The following is an 18,999-nucleotide window of genomic DNA, read 5'->3' as shown; positions in this document are numbered from 1 at the left end:
CTAATGAAGATTGAATGACATAGCCCATAGGTGATGGGCCACAGGGTTGGGATCTGAACTCTGAAGTTGTCCCAAAAACCCTTTCAAGGGACCACCTTCCCCATTCCCTCTTTGCGGATAGCCTTTCACTTTCTTGACTTTATTGCCTTCTTTGTCTTTCTATTTCTATTTCTTCTTCCATGGACGCCTTCTCACGTGCGTCTCCATACATTTTCTTTTTCCTGCCAGAGCAAATCTAACCCACCATGCATTATCGTTCACAGACAATGCTTCAACAGGTTGCGTGATGGATAGGTAGAGGTCCAATGATCTTAGCCAGATACGCAAGAAGATCTTCTATTTTCGGTTTTATTTTGCACCCCCACCCCCCCCACCGTTTTTCTTTTGTTGAATTTTGGCAGATTAGGAAAAGGTGAACGCCCTCCACACTATTCCATTTTCCAAGCCCTGGTAGTTCATAGCTTCTTCAAGAAATATGAGTGTAATTTAGTTTCTTGTGGTATAAGGCTAATAAAAAACCACCACCAAACAACGTTGCTATCCCATGGAAGACCCTCTTCACTCCATTGTCCGTCAGCTAAAGACTTAACGTATACGTGTATAGCTTTCATTGGTTTGTACACGTAGCTTTAGACACCGCCAAACCCTCAGCATTAAATGACAGCAACGCTTTCTCCCAACAACTTCTGTCCGTCATTTATTGCCCCAGTCCCTCGTCTTCCTCCCACCATCCTCTCCACCACTAAACGTTTCTTTCTCACCTGTCACGTTCCCTGTTGCGCGTGAATCACAAGCAACAATCCCACTAGTCGAAGCCGTCAGTGCAATTGGGATTAATAATACATAAATAAAGGACGTGAGAATTGTAATCATCATTAATCAACCCAACAAAATAAGAAAAAGAGATTTGGATTATAAGAAGTCCATGATCTAGAACTTATTTTTTCTTCTTTTACTAATGCGAGCCAAACTCAGGGGTAGACCTGAGTCAATACCCGAACCACCACCCTTGCTCTTTTGCACTGTGCATGCACACGAGTCACAGACACAATTCCTACCCTTTTTAACGTCCATGCAAGGAGTTCCACGCGAGGTTCGTTCTTGACTCAACACCCACAAACTCACTATTAGTCTCACTCACACATCAAACTCTTTTTTTCACACACTTAGGCCAACCGCCACCACCAATCACACACTAAATAATGCATAAAGAGACATGATTATGTTAAAAGGATTAAAAACGGAAACGACACTACGGGCATGGGTTTATGAATCAGCTTTCACATTGAAGCGCTGCTTTGATCTTTTGGACAGTGCAGGAGATGAGATTGTTCACTGTCTCCACCGACTCTACAGTGAGCTTGGCCGTAGGGAGACTATTCACCAAAATTTGGAATGCCACCGTCAGAAGGGACCCACTCACTCTGTGTTGGCCGCCAGCACCACCGTTATTACCAGTTGGGCCATTAGGCGTAGTAGGGGACCCACGGGAGCCAGGACCGTCAGGGACAACAGCGAATCCCGATGGAAGGAGAGCTACGTAAGCAGAATCTCCACCGTTCATTACCACGTGCATGGCTGGAATGTCAACGGGAGCGTACACTACAAGCGAACCCGCTGCGTCTATGCACGTCTCCTGCAGGATCAGCATGCTGCTCTGGTTCGCGTTCATGGCCTGGCAAATACGTACAAAATTGCCAAAAAAAAAAGTAAAGAAATCTGTAAATATGAAAAGAGCCCCTAGATTTGAGTATAAATTACAACAAGTGCCATTTTTTTACCAAATCTATACGTTGTCAGAAGTGAGAGTCAAGCCCTGCGACACACAGCTTTTTTTGATAATATTGTATAAAAGAAAAGAAAAGAAATGAAAGAGAGAGATGAGAAGAGAAAGGTGACAGGTGTTTTTACATTTTGACTTTTATCAAAGCTTACAAAATAAACAACTGTCCAACTAGATACTTCCAAATTCCCAACCCCTAAATATCAAATTTGACCTTTTTACAATCAGGAACACATCAGCCATTTTCCCTTTTTACCCCATGTGACCATTTATTTTATATAAATAAAAAAAAGAGTGATAGAGAGAAGAAAGGAAGAGATTACATACACTAGCACGTAGAAGGGAGACGCAGTTGCCGTGATCCTGGCCCTTGGCAATGTGGGCCATCTCCTGCATGGGTCCACCATTGGATAGGATGTCCCACTCACTCCTCAGCCGTTCATCGCGCAGAAAATCAAATAGTCTCTGAGGAGAAACAGGTAGCCAAACTGAAGTGGCAGCGCTCAATACAATACCCGGTGGCTCGCCGGGATCATCCACGCTCTTTCTAGTCATCACCCTAACATCTTCATCCACATTTCCTGCGTTCAGCTTGTTCCATTTGTGAACCGTTGACGCGCACACCCCAGCACAGAAGTTATCGGTCATTCTCTGAGCCAGCTTGAGCATGCTTCTTCTCCCACCCGAAGTAATCGCTGCATCATCATCTCTTTGTCAAAAAGAAAAAAAAAAACAAAAACTCTTTATATATTCATTCAGCTCCAATAATGAGAATTTGTATGTTAACCTGTGTGGTCTCTGGTGGGAACAGTGGACATGAGAATGGCTAGACACTCGCTTTGGCGTTGAAGGGTGGCGACCCATCGCTGGGCGCCGAAGCCCATACCGGAACTTATCAACGGCTGGTAGAGTTGGTGGATTTGAGTCTCGTCATATTCTGCATGCTCAACCCATGTAACCTATGCATTTTAGCAGGCAGAGTAAAAAAGTCAACATAATGAGAAGTTGAACTCGTTATTATTATTAAAAAAGATTCCTTCATTTTATTATTTTAGGACTAAAGATTATGTTCCTATTTTCCTGTCAGCTAATGATTACAAATTCAAGATGATGATATAATGATGAAATACCGCTTCCATTCTTCTCAATATATATATATATATATATATATATATATATATATATATATTGGGAGTGGGAGATTTATAGTTTATTATATTATTCATGAAACTCTCTCTCTCTCTCTCTCTCTCTAAAAATGGAGGCAAATCTCCGAAATGGTTGAGGTTGGGCTCAATGAAAGGATTGGAATCAAAGCAGCAAGATTTGAAGAAAGAAGATACTGTGTAGAGGGTGACATCGAGATGTGTAGTGTTGTCTATATCTAAATAAAATATTTGGAAACTCATGTGGAAACAAATTAAGCCAGTCTTGGAGTTTGACTATAAGGTCTGTTTGAGTTAGAAGAAAGAAATATATATATCATAAGGCTGGAACCAGATCACATTACTAAAAATATATAGTAATGATAGGGATAGCCAAGACAGCATCAAAGATTGGAATAGAAACATCAAATTTGTAGTTTATTCAACCCATGTTTAAAGATACTATTAACTAGGCATTGACATGCAAAAGGATATGAAATAAATGTGTTCAAGGGCACCAAAATATGGGTAATGGAGGCTTCTATGCATAAAAATAATACCTTGCCGAATAATTAAATGATTTAAGAACCCTAGTTGTTGAAACTTGCAAATTATGCAATTTATTTTTGAGACCAGAGGAAGCATCCAAGTCAATATAATAAGACCCTAGGAAGGTTCAGTTTCGTGGAGAGACTAAACAATTGGCTAATGACAGTGTGGGGATTCAGTGAGCAATTACGAGACAAAACAAAAACTCTTAGATAGATGAGCCCTAAAGTCGCTTGGGAACGCAAATGCTCATGATTTATGACCTTTGCGTTCAATTAAATGCTATCAAGTAAACCTCCAATGTTGCAATTAACTCAACAAATTCATTAACCGCTGGATGAAGAACACCCACAGGCCCAAACTGGTGTTTTAAGTTACTGATCAATGGCCATAAAAATGAACACACTAATGATCGTTACCTTGCAGTACCCGTTAGGCATATCTTGAACCACACAACCAGAAGGAAGTCTCCTGCAGTTCACAAATGTTGGTGCACCGGAAGTTTCTCGGACACTGTCAATGGACACATCAACAACAGCCCACACACCCTCTGCGTGCTGCTTGCAAAACCGGAGGAAATTGACCTCCCGAACGGGGACCAAAGGAGATAGAACTTGGAGCTCAGCATGCATCTGAATGAGATTATTATATATTAAAATGAAGAATGCAATTAGTTCTAAATAACATGGATTAATTATCACTTAGCAATTGTCAGACACCACAAAAAGGAAACAAATGATTTATTATAGAACTATAGTACTAAAACGTTGGCTTACCAACTGAAGTGAGCCATTTCTAGTTCCCCCCATTCCAATGGATATGACATCAGTGGTAGATGTCCTAGCAATCATACAAGGAAACATTTCTGCCCATCGATTCTAGAGAAGAGATGTAAACCAAACATTTATTTCCCATGAAATAAAGCAAAGATATGAAGCAGATTAAATAAAAATTTATTAGGATGAAAATCACAAACATTTCATTTCAATAAGGGATTAAACAGCTCACCGAGTCCATCAGAGTCTCTACAAGTGCCAAACTGCTGATGATTACCATGCCAGTTTCCCTGGAAGCCTCAGAAACAAACCCACTAGGTTTCATCCCAATGCAAGGAGTGAAAATTCTCATATACTCTTCATGGTTCAATATTTCCCTACCACCCTCCAAGCTCCTGAACCAAAGAGGCTCATCAGTCTGTGCCATCTTAACCAACTCATCCATGGCAGCCAACGCCAGCTCCAGGAACATAGATCTCTCAAGTGATCTATCAAGGCCTGTGACGCCAGCTGTTGGTGGTCTAGTTTGGGTCACCACAGGCAACGCGTTTGAAATCCCAGCTCCAAAATCAGGCCCCAAAGGTGCCGTTGTGGCAACAGTGCTTAAACAACCAAAACCATTGCCACCAACACCAAGCTCCAAGCTTGAATTTGGCATCGGAGGGCCAATAGAAGTAGTCAATAAAGAAATGGGGCGACCCAAGAACTTGCCAGCAAGGGCGCAAACACGATCCAGTTCATCTTTTAAGCGGGCATTCTCAATCGTCAAATGCTGCTCTTCGAGTGAAATATCACCGATAATTGCAGGACCACCGCAGTTGGAACAAATTGGGTTTCTCATAGCATCCCTAATCGACATGTTCTCTGCCCGAAGCTTGTCGTTCTCTTGCCTGAGTAATGAGTTCTCGTGGCGTTCCAATTGGGTCTGGTGCAAAACCAATAGACATGTTTCCACGTCAAGCCAAAAATCTGGTGCCGAAATAGGGAAAAAAGCACTCATAGTTATTTGGCATCGTTACCTTCATTTGGGTTCGGCGATTTTGAAACCAGAACTTGACTTGCCTGGTCTCCAAGCAAAGCCTTTTGCTAAGCTCCAATCTTTGTTTCTCGTCAGGATGAGGACACTCCTTGAACAGGCTGAAAAAGACGGAGGAGAAAAAGCAAAAAATCATGGTAAGAAAAATCACCGAAATCCCGTGCAATAATTCACAGGATCAAAATCGTACGCTTCCAGTTCTTGAATTTGCTGTGGAGTGTGTCGGTGATATCTCTTCTTCCTTGGACGATTGTCAGCGGCGTCTTGATCATCACCGGAAGCTCCATCCATATTATAACTCCCAGATCTGCTCTCATGTTCTTCTTCTCTGCTTCTCCGACCACCGCTTGACTCAAAGTTTTCGGCCATTCTAGCTACGTCACCTTGACCATCTATATTGGGTTGTTGCTAAACAAAAATGAACAAAAAAAAAAATGCAAGCCAAGAATCCTCAAAACGGGTGCTCGTCAACAAAGAAAAAGAGAGGAGAGAGAGAGAGAGGAGACCGTACGAGAGCTAGAGAGAGTCCAGGGGAGTTGAACATGGACTTGGTGAGCGAAGGAGGGATAAGGCGTGGCTGAGCTATTGCACCAGTGGGCATGTTGCTGCTGCTGTATGCTATATCTGCCACGATTCTTGCACCTCCACCACCAGGACTACCTTTTTCAAGGAAACCCCCAAAACTCATGAACTTGATTAAAGCCTTTTTTTACCCCAATATCTACTCCCAGTATGTCACTTATCCCGTCTAGATTTGCTTCTTATTCTCTAAAAATTTACAAGCACTTCTCTCACACGGCAATCGTCAACAAACTTGCTCCATTTCTCAATCAGACCCATGAATATCAGCACCGAAACAAGCCAACCCAAAATTGAAAATCAAGAAATAATAGTCTAAAAGTTGAAAAACGGTATTTGGTAATACAAATCTTTTAATATTGGAAACATGAAAGAAAAGAAAGGCAAAGAGGTAGAGGAGACACAAGGAAAAATGTCCAAATGTCTCAAACTTCCTCTCTACAGAAACTTTTTTTTTTCCAGAGAGAAAGAAAGAGAAAGAAGGCAAGCGAAACCCCTTCAAACTCCTGCTTAGCACTTCGTTCTCTATCCCTCTCTCTCTCTCTCTAAAAACTAATCACTCTCTAGCCTAAAGAAAGAACAGAAAAAAGGAGGGAGGAACCCTAGTTCTCGGAAGAAGTATAATTATATCTGCTTGGCTGCATGGTTGAAGAGCCTCGAGTGTACTGAACTTAGAAAGTGTAGAAGCAGACTAGCGAGAAAAGATGATAAAAGGAAGAAAACAAAAGATTTGCAGAGAGAAATGAAAAAAGAGAAGGAAAAGCGAGAGAGAGAAGATGAAAATAGAATAGAAGGGTTGAAGAGGAGAGAAGAGAAGATAAAAGGCGATGTGCCTCGGTGGAGTTATCGAAGCCTTACAAATACAAAGCTCCAAAAGGGTCGGTTGACTCTGTTTTTCTGTCTCAAAGTCTGTGAATTTAACAATGAAAAAAAATGAAAGGGCTTTTTTGACCCTTTCATCACGTATACAAAAGCGATTCACTTTTTAACTCAGCTTTTCATATCCATCCCTTGCTTCAAAAATCTCGCCTTTCTTTCCTTTTTTTCCTCTCTTCTTCTCAGTGCACTGCACACTCATTCTCTCTTTCCCTCTCTCTCTTTCTCTCTCCCTCCCTGTCTAGTGACAGCTGCACTTCTATTTTTAGGGTTTTGTATAAACTCTAAACGGAATTCACTATTATTTTCCTAAATATTTCATCTTTTTTATATATGTTTTTGGCAATAAATACTTGCCTAAGCTGAAATTTTATATGTTTAATTAAATAAATTTAACTTTTTAATTTTAATTTATTGTATTTTTTTCCTGAATATTTCTATATTTTCATTTTCAACAAATAAAAAATTTTCTATTTATCCATTGATTCTATCTATATTTACCTTAACAAGTTCATTAACATATGTAAACTTTTATAATTTATAATTCAAAACATGTATTTTGCTATTATAAAGCTCAATTTCTTTGAAATTAGTTTTATTTCACTGTAAGAAAAATATAAACTAGGTGTCACAATCCGAACTCACTGACCAGACAGGCACTAGGACTTGGGTTAGTATAAGGCCTCCGAAACTTGTAGTAAGCCCAACTAGTCTCTAACCTATCCATAAAGCCCATATTTTGAGCTTAATTTTAAGAAATCAACTGGATAAAGTCCGACCATAACATGGACATCAAACGAGGAGTTTCTGACTCACCCAACCTGTAATTTCAAAATAAAATCATTTGGAGAGCTCAGCTCACCCTTACAATCGCCCAAAAATCAATATAAAATCAAATAAGAGTCCAACTCCCTCATCCAACAAGTCATCCATCTACACATTTACACATAAAAAGATTAATAAGTTTACAATCTCAAAATAATTAATTTTACAGTCCCAAGTTAAATAAAATGATTTTAAGTATGCAGATATCTAGAATTCAAATTTAACAATATAAATTATGGAAATAGAAATTAATAGACCTACATGGAAGAAAACAGGTTAAACATAAGAATAAACTCTTCTATAACCTGAAAAAAATATGGTGAATAAGAGTGAGCGTTTGACTCATAGAGTAAGATATTGATTTTACTTACAATTTCTATAACTATTTAAGTCTAGTGCATCCTAAGAGTCAAATGCATCATCTTCACACATTTCCAAGAAATCAAGTCATAATCACATCAAAGGCAATCTAAAGCACTCACACACTCGTGTGTCACATCCATACTCACACATATATATATGAAAGTTGATCCCCTAACAGCTCTCTTAGTTCCAACCTCTGCCAGCGAGATTAACTCAAAGCTATGCCTACCCCCATTTATCCATAATAAGGATCAGGTCCCAGCAAGTCAAGTTTCAGCCGTGTCTACCTGTCTTACTTATATCCATATACACACTAGATACACACCAACTTACACACACAACTTCAGATCGATATAAAATAATCACAACAATATCATTAAAAATAAATACAATATAATGCTTGCCTAATTTTTACTATATACATATATGTATAAGTGATGCATGAGCATGCCTTGAATACATAATAATATTGAAATTATAAATAAAATTAATATCTACTTACAAATTAACTGAAAGTCAATGCGGCGGCTGGGCAAAGGAGGAAGACTGACTCGGCTCACCTAAACATTATATCAAAAATTTATCAATATTTACTTAAAACAAAACTTTAATGAATCAATGGACATTTTAAGTTTTGTTGAAAATCCGGTAGAGTTTTCCCTATACCTAGGACCTACTCAACCTGCAAAATGATTCAAATAACACTTTTAAATCACATCTTCCATATTCACATCTCATTAATATCATATCCTAGGTTTGCCAAATCAGTCAAAATTATATAACTACGCATAAAATAATTATTTAAAAATTTAGAGTATTACATTCTTTCCCCCTTATAAAAAAATTAGTCCTCGAATTTTACACAAGGTAGAACAATAACACAGAGTTACATATCAAATAAATATGGGTACTTGTTGTGCATATCCCACTCTGACTCCTAAGTGAATCCTCCATAGGACTTTAACCATAGGGATCTGCATAATTTTTTTGCCTGTTAAAAGCTATGTTTAAAAGCTATGTTTAAACATTCCCTGATCAAAGAAACCATCTCTGAAGTATACTGCACCAGATCTAAATCATGTACTCTTGCGTCTCGAACTTTTGTCTAACACAGAGGAGATCTACACTTCCTGTTATATAATGTTTCATGAAGCATCCTTCTAAAATAACTACCTTTGCATGCACCTTATAAAAAATCATTGCTAATCCTATTTGGCCATTGAAGCGTTAGTAAGATTTTTCTCTGTGATAAAAGCACTTGTACTTCTTAGTTCTGTGATATTATGAGCTTCTAGTCTACTTTTTGCCATGAGGTCATTGTACCAACTCCTGCCTATCTTATGTAACCCATTGTGCATAATTTCATCAATCTCCTCTGTCTCAAATTTAAATCCCTCTGTTAAAAAATATACTTTAAACTTTTATGGTCGGTGTATATTTCGCACATTTCACCATATAGGTAAAGCCTCTAGATTTTTAGTATAAAGACTACAGCCTTCATTTCCATACCATGAGTGGGATAGTTCTGCTTGTGCTTCTTTAATTGTCTTGAAGCATAAGCCACTATTTTTCTATGCTACATTAAGACACACCCCAAACCAATTCTAAAAGCGTCACAGTACACTTATACCCTTCTCCACTCACCAGCAAAGTCAATACAAGAGCTATAGTTAAATAGTCCTTAAGCTTCTAGAAACTTTCCTCACATTCATTTGACCATAAGAATAGGATATTCTTTTGAGTCAACCATGTTAAAGGAGCTACAATTCTGAAAAATTCTACACAAAATGCTTATAGTAACCTGCTAGGCCTACAAAACTTCGCACCTCGGTGACTATAATAAGTTTAAACCAATCAGTTACTGCTTTAATTTCTTAGAGTCCACCTGAATAACTTTGCTAAAAACCACATATCCCAAGAATGAGATGCTCTCTAGCCAGAACTCACACTTCGAAAATTTTGCATACAGCTAATGCTCCCTCAATGTCTGTAACACCATCATCAGATGCTATGCATGCTCTTCCTCGATTCTTGAATACACTAAAATGTCATTTATGAATACAATGACAAAGCGACCAGGGAACGGCCTAAACCCCCTATTCATTAAGTCTATAAAGGCCACTGGTGCATTAGTAAGCCCAAAAGATATCATTAGGAACTTATAATGATCATACCTAGTCCTGAATGCTGTCTTTGGCACATCCTCACTTTTGATCCTCAGGGGTTGATAACCTGACCACAAATCTATTTTTGAAAAGTACCTTGCTCCTTGTAGCTCATCAAATAGGTCATCAATTCGAAGAAGTGGATATTTGTTCTTAACAGTCACTTTGTTCAACTGTCTATAATTAATACACAATCTCAAAGTTTCATCCTTCTTCCTCACAAACAAAACAGGAGCACCTTAAGGTGAAGTGCTTGGCCGGATGAAACCCTTGTCCAACAGCTCTTGTAGTTGCTCCTTCAGTTCCTTTAGCTTTACTAGTGTCATCTTGTAAGAGGGCATAGAAATAGGATTTGTACTTGGCACAATATCTATACAGACTCTATCTCCCTATCCGATGGTAATCCATGAAGCTCCTCAGGAAACACATTTATAAATTCTTTGACAACAGGTACATTCTCCACATCAGTACCTTCAACAAATGTGTCCCTTACAAGTGCCAACTATTCCTGACATCCACGCCTCAACATCTTTCCAGCACTGATGGCTGACACTAAGTTGTATGGAGCTAAACTTTGTTACCATCAAAACTAAACTCTTTCACTCCATGAATATAGAAATACACATTCTTATTATTTCTTAATCTTAACTCTGTGATTGGCTTTCACTAGCACATCCACCATATAGTATCATACTATAGTACTAACCTACTACTTATTTTATGAAACACAGGCCATTCACCATAGATGATTCTTCCTGTTTCTCCTTCCTAACATGACCATCAAAATATTATCATCCCCTACTATCCTTTATAAGGAATTGCCCTTCATGGTTAGATAGGTATCTTTGAACCTATAAGTTTCACCTAAACTGTCATAGCAGTGAGAAATGTGTGTTGTACTACAATCCTAGATAAGATACTTTATATATTCATTATTCTTGATGTAGCTACATCTATTGCCTACAGCTTTTCAGACTTCAGCCTCAAATTTACCCATTAACAATAATTTCATCCACTAAAACCTCTTCACAAATAATACTTCCTCTAACTTATAGTTCAGAAGGGTTGCAAGCCCCGGTAACTAACTTGATTTATCTCCAGTCACTACCCTACTTGTCCTTTAATCCTTGAACTTAAGTATGCACTTACCATCATTTCGTTCTGGAGAAATTGTGTATAAACTAGTGCCTACCAAATTCTTAAATACTGGGTCACCTCAACATAATTTCCCTTGCTTATGTAGTCTTCTAGAGTCAAAAGCACAAGCTAAACTTGAAGAGAAAGAGAAATCTCCTCCTACAGTCATCAACACATTGTTATCTATAGAATAATGTTCAACCTATGTCTCTTGGTCTTCTTCTTGAAATTTTACCATCTCTTTCTATAAGATATCAGTTGCAACAATCCTTCTGTTGTACCACCAATTTGTCTGACTTACCATCTTAAGATTTACTATCTTTACTTATACTCCATTTTTACCTTTTATTTAACTTACTATTTATTAATTCACTCCTTTGCCTAATAGGACAGTTCAAGACACCATTGCACATCCTATAACCTTTGCTTGCTCTGGTTGCATTCCTCAACTAACTTTTCTCATAGTGTTAAAAGTTTAAATGGATCTTATCCCAGTGCTACCTACTCCATCTTGGAAACAGGAATAGACAGAGTTCGATCCATATCCTGCAACTTTGAACTCCATGTTTTGGCTCCTGACACTGCTCGACTTATGACGTGCTCTAAGTTCTACACTTCTAAATCCTATATCTTGATAACTATTCTCACTTATGTAATCTCGTTCTGGGCTTTCTAATATTACTTTTCGGTTCATTCTATTTACCTTGCCCAAGATAACATTTTATGTACTTTATATCTCACTTTGATCTTTCTAATCTTGTCCTATTCTTAGCTATTCGATTTGCTCTTTAATTTATCTATTTTATCTTATCCAAAATAGAACTTTGATTACTTTGTTCCTTAGCTCCATGCTTCTTCTTGACCTGACAGCTATGCTAGATAATTATACTTTTCAGTGTCTCTACTAGGTCGTCTTCACCTTTATACTACTCAGAATTGGTTTTTTTATCACTCTGATTAGCACTTCCACTACCATTCAAATTTCTCTTCCATTACATTTGAAACCAACTATCTAAATTTTCATTCCATATTTCCTTTTATCTACTGATATTCAATGAATTATTTTCACTGACTTGCAGCCATTGTCCTTTCCTTTGCTTAACTACAAACTACCCTCTAATACCTCAAGAAGGGAATCTATAGGATCTCCTTTTTCCCTCGCTACTCTAAAACTTTGCATCCATCATGATCTAATCTCTTATAATCCTTACAATGAAAATTGTACTCTCCCTAAGGGGGGTACCTGAGCCACTATCTCCTATCACACTACAATCCTATTAAGGACATCATTCTACAGATCGTTATATTAGTGGTACTCTTTTGTCTCTCCTGAGAAAACATTATCATACTCTATATCATAACTAACTGCAAGAGAGATATTACCTCTACCACATTACCACAATTATACAAGGTTATCTGCTCTCTTTTTATATTGTAAACTTTCTTAGAATGTCATTTTGTAGGCTACGAATGTCATTCATAACCTCTAGTCTTCTTTAAGGAGTAGAGCCGTACTTACGCTCCACTGTCACACGAAGGAGGTGCTATCTTTATTAAACTTTAGGTAATACGTCCATCATAATGCTAACACTGCCAACGATCTCATATCAGAGATTAGATGATCCCACCAAGTAGGTGTCATTATTACACTGTAATCATGCTAAATACCTATAGTCTTGTGCCACTTATACTATAACTCTACGCTCAAAGTAGGATAACTGAGTTACTGACTCTAATTATCACCCAACTGTGACCTTTGATGTTCTATCTCTAGGGTTTTAAACCCTAACTAGGAGTTTTCCTAACTTCTCTACAGAAATAGAGCTCTGTCTTGACATAACTGTACCAAAATAGAGGTTGTTTACAAATACCCTAATCATGGTGCACCACGGGGAAGCACATAGCTCTACACAATAATCTCATGTTGGTACTGTAATCTGTAGCTTAAAGCATAAACATCGAGAGCATTATATAGTTACTATGGTACGTCCCACATACTAGATTTTCTGAACCTTTTATCTCTTTTGAACTCACTAATACTATACACTTACTCTAACTGGGCCATCCACTGATAATTGCTAGCAGTGGTACCCTCACTCCCATCTAAGGCAGCTATGCTATCATAACTCACCTTTAAATACTAGTACCTTACACTAGATAGGCACATCTTTAGCTCCATACTGACAAAAACATAGTTGTCTTTAGAGTATGTATTACCATGGCAAATCTCAACATATCTTATAACTCTATTTCATATCTCTATGTACTCCACGAAAATCAAAACACTAACTGAAGCACTCTTATATTACCCGAGGTACAATGCAGAAGCTAGAAATAAGGAGTTACAGAAGAAGATGAAATAGGATCTTATAATCCGCATGTAACCTCCTAACAAGACTCCTTTTACATTTCCAATTATACTCTTTTCCATGAATCTAATGCCTAAGCTCTAATACCATTATTTTCATGACCTGAACTCACGGACCGGCACTAGGACTTGGGTCAGCATAAGGCCCCTGAAACCCGTAGTAAGCCCAACTAATTTCTAACCCATCCATGAAGCCCATATTTTGAGCTCAATTTCAAGAAATCAATCGGACAGAGTCTGGCCATAATATTAACTATCCAACGAGGAGTTCCTGACTCACCCGACCTGTAATCTTAAAATAAAACCATTTTGGGAGCTCAGCTCACCCTTACAATCATCCAAAAATCAATATAAAATCAAATGAGAGTCCCACTCCCTCATCCAACAAGCCTTCCATCCACACATTTACACATAAAAAGATTAATAAGTTTACAATCCCAAAATAATTAATCTTACAGTCCCAAGCTAAATAAAATGGTTCTACATATGAGAGGATCTAGAATTTAAATTTAACAATACAAATAATGGAAATAGAAATTAATGGATTTGCGAGAAAGAAAACAAGTTAAACACAATAATAAGCTCTCCTGTAACCTGAAAAAATAAGGTGAACAAGAGTGAGCGTTCGACTCATAGAGCAAGATATTAATTTTACCTACAATTTCTATAACTATCTGAGTTTAGTGCATCCTAAGAGTGAAATGCATTATCTTCACACATTTCTAAGAGATCAAGTCATAATCACATCAAAGGCAATCTGAAGCACTCACACATCCATGTGTCACATTCATACTCAAACATATATATATGGGAACTAATCCCCTATATAGCTCTCTTAGTTTCAACTTCTGCTAGTGGGATCAACTCAATGCCAAACTTTCTCTTAATATCCAAATGCGGGGGCCAGCGAGATCAACTCAAAGCCGTGCCTACCCCGACTTATCCATAATAAGGATCGGTCCCAGCGAGTCAAGCTTCAGCCGCGTCTACTCGTCCTACCCATATCCATATACTCACCACATACACTTTACTATATACATATATGTATAAGTGATATATGAGCATGGCTTAAATATATAATAATATTAAAATTATAAATGAAATTAATATCTACTCACAAATTAACCGAAAGTCACTGCAATAGCTGGACGGATAAGGAAGGCTAACCTAAACATTATATCAAAAATTTATCAATATTTACTTAAAGCAAAACTTTAAAGAATTAATGAATATTCTAAGTTTTGCCGAAAATCAGGTAGAGTTCCCCCTATATCTAGGACCTACTCAACCTGCAAAATGATCCAAATAACACTTTTAAATCACATCTTCCTTATCCACATCTCATCAATATCAAATGGCCCCTCCTGAGCCCGCCAAATCAGTGAAAATTATATAACTACACACAAAAATAATTATTTAAAAATTTGGGGTGTTACACTAGGATTGATAACTTCCATTGCTATTAGTAAGGGACAATTTTTTTCATATTATAAATTTTTAATTTTAACAATAAAATTTTAATATTATAACTGATTTATAAATTTTAATTAATATATAAATTTTCACTAATAGTTATTATAGATGCATTACAATGAAAGTAAAAATTATTATTTCAAAAAAAAAATTATGGTGAAAAATGAATTGAACAAAAAATTGTATAAATGAAAATGAACAATAAAAGGTAAATAATAAAAGTGAAGAAAATAAGAGAGCATGGGAAAAAAGTGAAGAAGATGATAAGAGAAAATGGAAGAAAATGAGATGAAAAGTGAGAAAATAACGGGAGAATTATAAAGAAAATGAAAAAAAAGTAATAAATTAATGATAGAAAATAAATAAAAAGGAAAAAAATGGAAAAAAAGGAAGAAAAAAAATAAAAAATTAAGGAGAAAATGAAAGAAGATGAAAAAAAATGAGAGATTTGGAAAGGAAAGGAATTAAAAGGGAAGAAAATGATTATAGAAAATTAATATAAAGTGAAGAGAATGAAAGAAAAGGAAAAAAATTATAGAATTTGGAAGAAAATAAAACAAGAGAGAAGAAATATTGAAATTGAGGTAAGAAAATAAGTGAACGAATAATATGAGAAAAGTACATGTGGTATTTGAAGAAGTATATATGCAAATTAGCAACGTATTGTAAATTTGTTTAAATTTAAACACTACAATTTATTTTATTTTTCTAAAACAAATTTCGAAATTCATTACACTTACAAATTTTTAATTGTGATTTTTTTTCCTTATAAAATTAGCAACAGATTACAATTTGTTGCTAATTAACAATGAATTTCAAAATTCGTTGCTAATTTAATAAAATAATTTTAACAATTGCAAATAATATTTATAAAATTATTTATTTTAATTTTACAAAAAATAGCAATAAATTAATAATATTGATTTGTAACAAATTTTAACAGTAAAATTTTATTAAAATATTGCTCCATATAATTTTATTTCATAATTACAAAGAAATAAAAAATATATTACAAAATTTATTACTATTAGCAATGGATTCTAACCCATTGCAAAAATCTATTATTAATTTTTTAATTTTTTATAATAAAAAATATTTTTTTTATGTATATATATTAACTCTCACAGTTATATGTATCTCATTTTTTATAATTTAAAATAAATTATTTCTAATGAGTATACAGTAGATTATCTCTTAGTCTATTAAATATATTTTACAATTTATTGACAAAATATGATGGATATTATTAAAAGATAGAATTTTTTAAAATTTGGTTGGTTAAGAATTTCCGAAATGTGAATTGCCGGAAAGTCCGAGACATACCATGCAGATGGAAAAGGAGTATAGGACTATGTCACTAACGGCGTTAACGGCGGTGACCATTGAAAGAGACTAACTACAAGATGGTGTAATTAAGGATATCAACCCAACTTTATCTTTTGTCTCATACGTTTAAAGACGGTAAGCGCAACTCCATGATTATTGTAATATTTATATTATTTTTATCATCCACCAATTCAAAAAATTTTTGTCAATGAAAATAATGGAAATGCACATTTTAGTCTTTACATTTAAAAACGTTTCATTTTACATTTCACTTTTTTTTTTTCTTAAATTTAATTTATTATTAAAAAATTATTAAATTTTAATTTTATTTCATAAAAATTCTTCTAATTTGCAATGAAATATTTTCTTATTGAAAAATTCTTTTAAATTATAGTGTGATATTTATAAATATAGTTTCAGCACTTTTTGATAAATAATAAATTCTCTTTCATTCTTAGAAATAATTTATTGTGATGACATTGATATTTTTATGATAAGTCTAAATAATGGTTAAAATAATTGGTACTTTTTGAATGTAAGAGAAAATTAGGTATAAAAAGTAATTTTATTTTATTTTTTTATAGAAAACATGTATAATAGATTAGAGGGATTTTTATTAGTAATAAATTAAAATTAAGAGACGAAAATAAAATATAGAGTAAAGTTCAAGAATAAGCTATAAAAATTATCTAATAAAAGTTAGATGTTAATTTATGTATTTTACTTTTATTAATTTTATTAAATTAAGAAAATTTAGAGGTGAAATTGATGGTAAAATTGAGCATTTTTAAATTTGATGGTGCCACTAAACTTTTATTATTATTTTTTTAATAAAGTCTTGAGTTAATGTATGCATTCAATAAAACATTAGGGTAATTTGCACATGTGGTCCTTAAACTTTAGGAAGCGTTTCATGTAAGTCTCTTAACTTCTATTTATTTAAAAAAAGTTTTTAAATTTTAGTTTTAGTATCACAAAAGTTCCTCTTTATTTGTTTTACTATTTTTTATTTTTTCAATGTATATAATTAATACTCTAAATATATTAAGAATATAATTAATTATTTATAGAAATAATTTTTATTAATTAAAATATTTAATAATAACATTTAAAATTTGAATATTTTTACACAAAATATAAAAATACTACTAGAAATTTAAGATATATATAAAATATTGAAATTTTAATTAAAATTAAAATTTAACTAATTAAATTTATTTATATTACTAATTATTTGATTAAATTTGGTTATTAGGGTGAAAATACAATTTACCAATTTAGCCCTGAAGAAAGTAGTATTTTAACCGAATTACCATTGGGGAGCAAAGAGATAATATTCCATTAGTAATGATGGGAAATGATTAAGAAATCTAGTGGGAGCATGAGCAAGAGATGATTACCACTTTGACTTTGTTGATATTTGAGGATCAAAAGATCAAAATTATTATTATTATTATTATTATTATTATTATTATTATTATTATTTACTCTATCCATCATATTTTAAGCGATATTAAAAAAAAAATTACCTAACTTTATTTACTTTTTAAAAATTTTAAAAAATAAATTATTTAATTTTCTCATTATTTATTATTATCAAAAATGTAATTATTTATTTATTATTAATTTTTTTTATTTTAATTAATTATAAGAATATTTTAATTAATTATTAATATTTTTAAAAAAATATATTATCAAATAATTTTCATAATTTTTATATAAAAACTTTAAAAAGCATTTGAGACGGAAGTAGTACTTATTAATTAGTATTTTAAATTTGTAACGCTGCTTAAAAGGAGGCTACTGTGATATCATAAATAACTCATAACTTTATAATTACTTTTTTGTATATTTTTATTTTCCATATTTAAATTTTTTTAATTTAAAATTATTTGTCAAATATAAAAAAATTAAGATGTATTATTTTTTTAATTTTATTTTTTATATAATAAATATTATAAATTTTTAAATATTATAACTAATTGATTAAATGCTATAATAAATATTTATATAATTTCTTAAGCGAGATAAAAAGTATTTTAATTAATTATTAATATATTTTTAAAAAATAAGATTATTTAATAACTTTCTTCATCACTTATAAAATTCAAATAGTATTTAATAACCCAAGAAATTGATGGCACTTCTACTTTATTTATAGCTTTTAATTAAATTCTACTTAATTAAATGTATGACCTATGAAAAAAATTGGTTTTAATTTAAACAAAGGTAGACCCAATTCGAACTTTTAGTTAATTTTTTTTAATTAATAAATTCGACTACTATTTTTTAAAAAAATTAATTTTGATTGAGTTAAGTTAATAAAAAAAATTAATTGAATTATCAGTTTTTTTTTGTTAATTTTATACATTTTATGTGCTATATATTTAAAATTTTATGGATTTTATGAACTTTATAGCATACTAAAATAATAAGAATTTAAACATTATAAGAATCCAATAAAGCATACTCAAAATGGATTTAAATAAAAATAATTGAATTAAATTTTTTTAATTTATATAATTTAATTTGAAACTTTATTAATGTATGGAGAGTGTTTTTGTATTGAATTCATAATAAATTATATTTAAATAAATT

At 33.7% G+C, this 18,999-nt stretch overlaps 1 protein-coding gene across 1 annotated transcript; it reads right to left on the bottom strand.

Annotated features, from left to right (window-relative positions):
* Positions 1–893: 893 nt before the first annotated feature.
* LOC110643301 (homeobox-leucine zipper protein ANTHOCYANINLESS 2) lies at positions 894–6,983 on the bottom strand. Its single transcript, XM_021795646.2, has 9 exons — positions 5,801–6,983; positions 5,480–5,697; positions 5,273–5,390; positions 4,486–5,178; positions 4,254–4,355; positions 3,897–4,109; positions 2,571–2,742; positions 2,111–2,478; positions 894–1,675 (listed from the first exon to the last, which is right to left on the bottom strand). The coding sequence occupies exons 1-9, from the start codon at positions 5,975–5,977 to the stop codon at positions 1,274–1,276; spliced, it is 2,463 nt and encodes an 820-aa protein (XP_021651338.2). The 5' UTR covers positions 5,978–6,983; the 3' UTR covers positions 894–1,273.
* Positions 6,984–18,999: the final 12,016 nt, after the last annotated feature.

The sequence above is a fragment of the Hevea brasiliensis genome, chromosome 9, assembly GCF_030052815.1.
Source record: "Hevea brasiliensis isolate MT/VB/25A 57/8 chromosome 9, ASM3005281v1, whole genome shotgun sequence".
Classification (NCBI taxonomy): domain Eukaryota; kingdom Viridiplantae; phylum Streptophyta; class Magnoliopsida; order Malpighiales; family Euphorbiaceae; genus Hevea; species Hevea brasiliensis.
Note: the sequence above shows the minus strand (reverse complement) of the source record. Positions and strands in the feature narration are given on the sequence as shown.

Excerpts from the sequence above, each read along its gene's own strand:
- LOC110643301 (XM_021795646.2), bottom strand. The coding sequence starts at position 5,977 with ATGAGTTTTGGGGGTTTCCTTGAAAAAGGTAGTCCTGGTGGTGGAGGT. Across the intron at positions 4,110-4,253 it reads GAAATGGCTCACTTCAGTTG|ATGCATGCTGAGCTCCAAGT; the intron begins GTAAGCCAACGT and ends AATCTCATTCAG. Across the intron at positions 1,676-2,110 it reads TCTCCCTTCTACGTGCTAGT|GCCATGAACGCGAACCAGAG; the intron begins GTATGTAATCTC and ends CGTATTTGCCAG.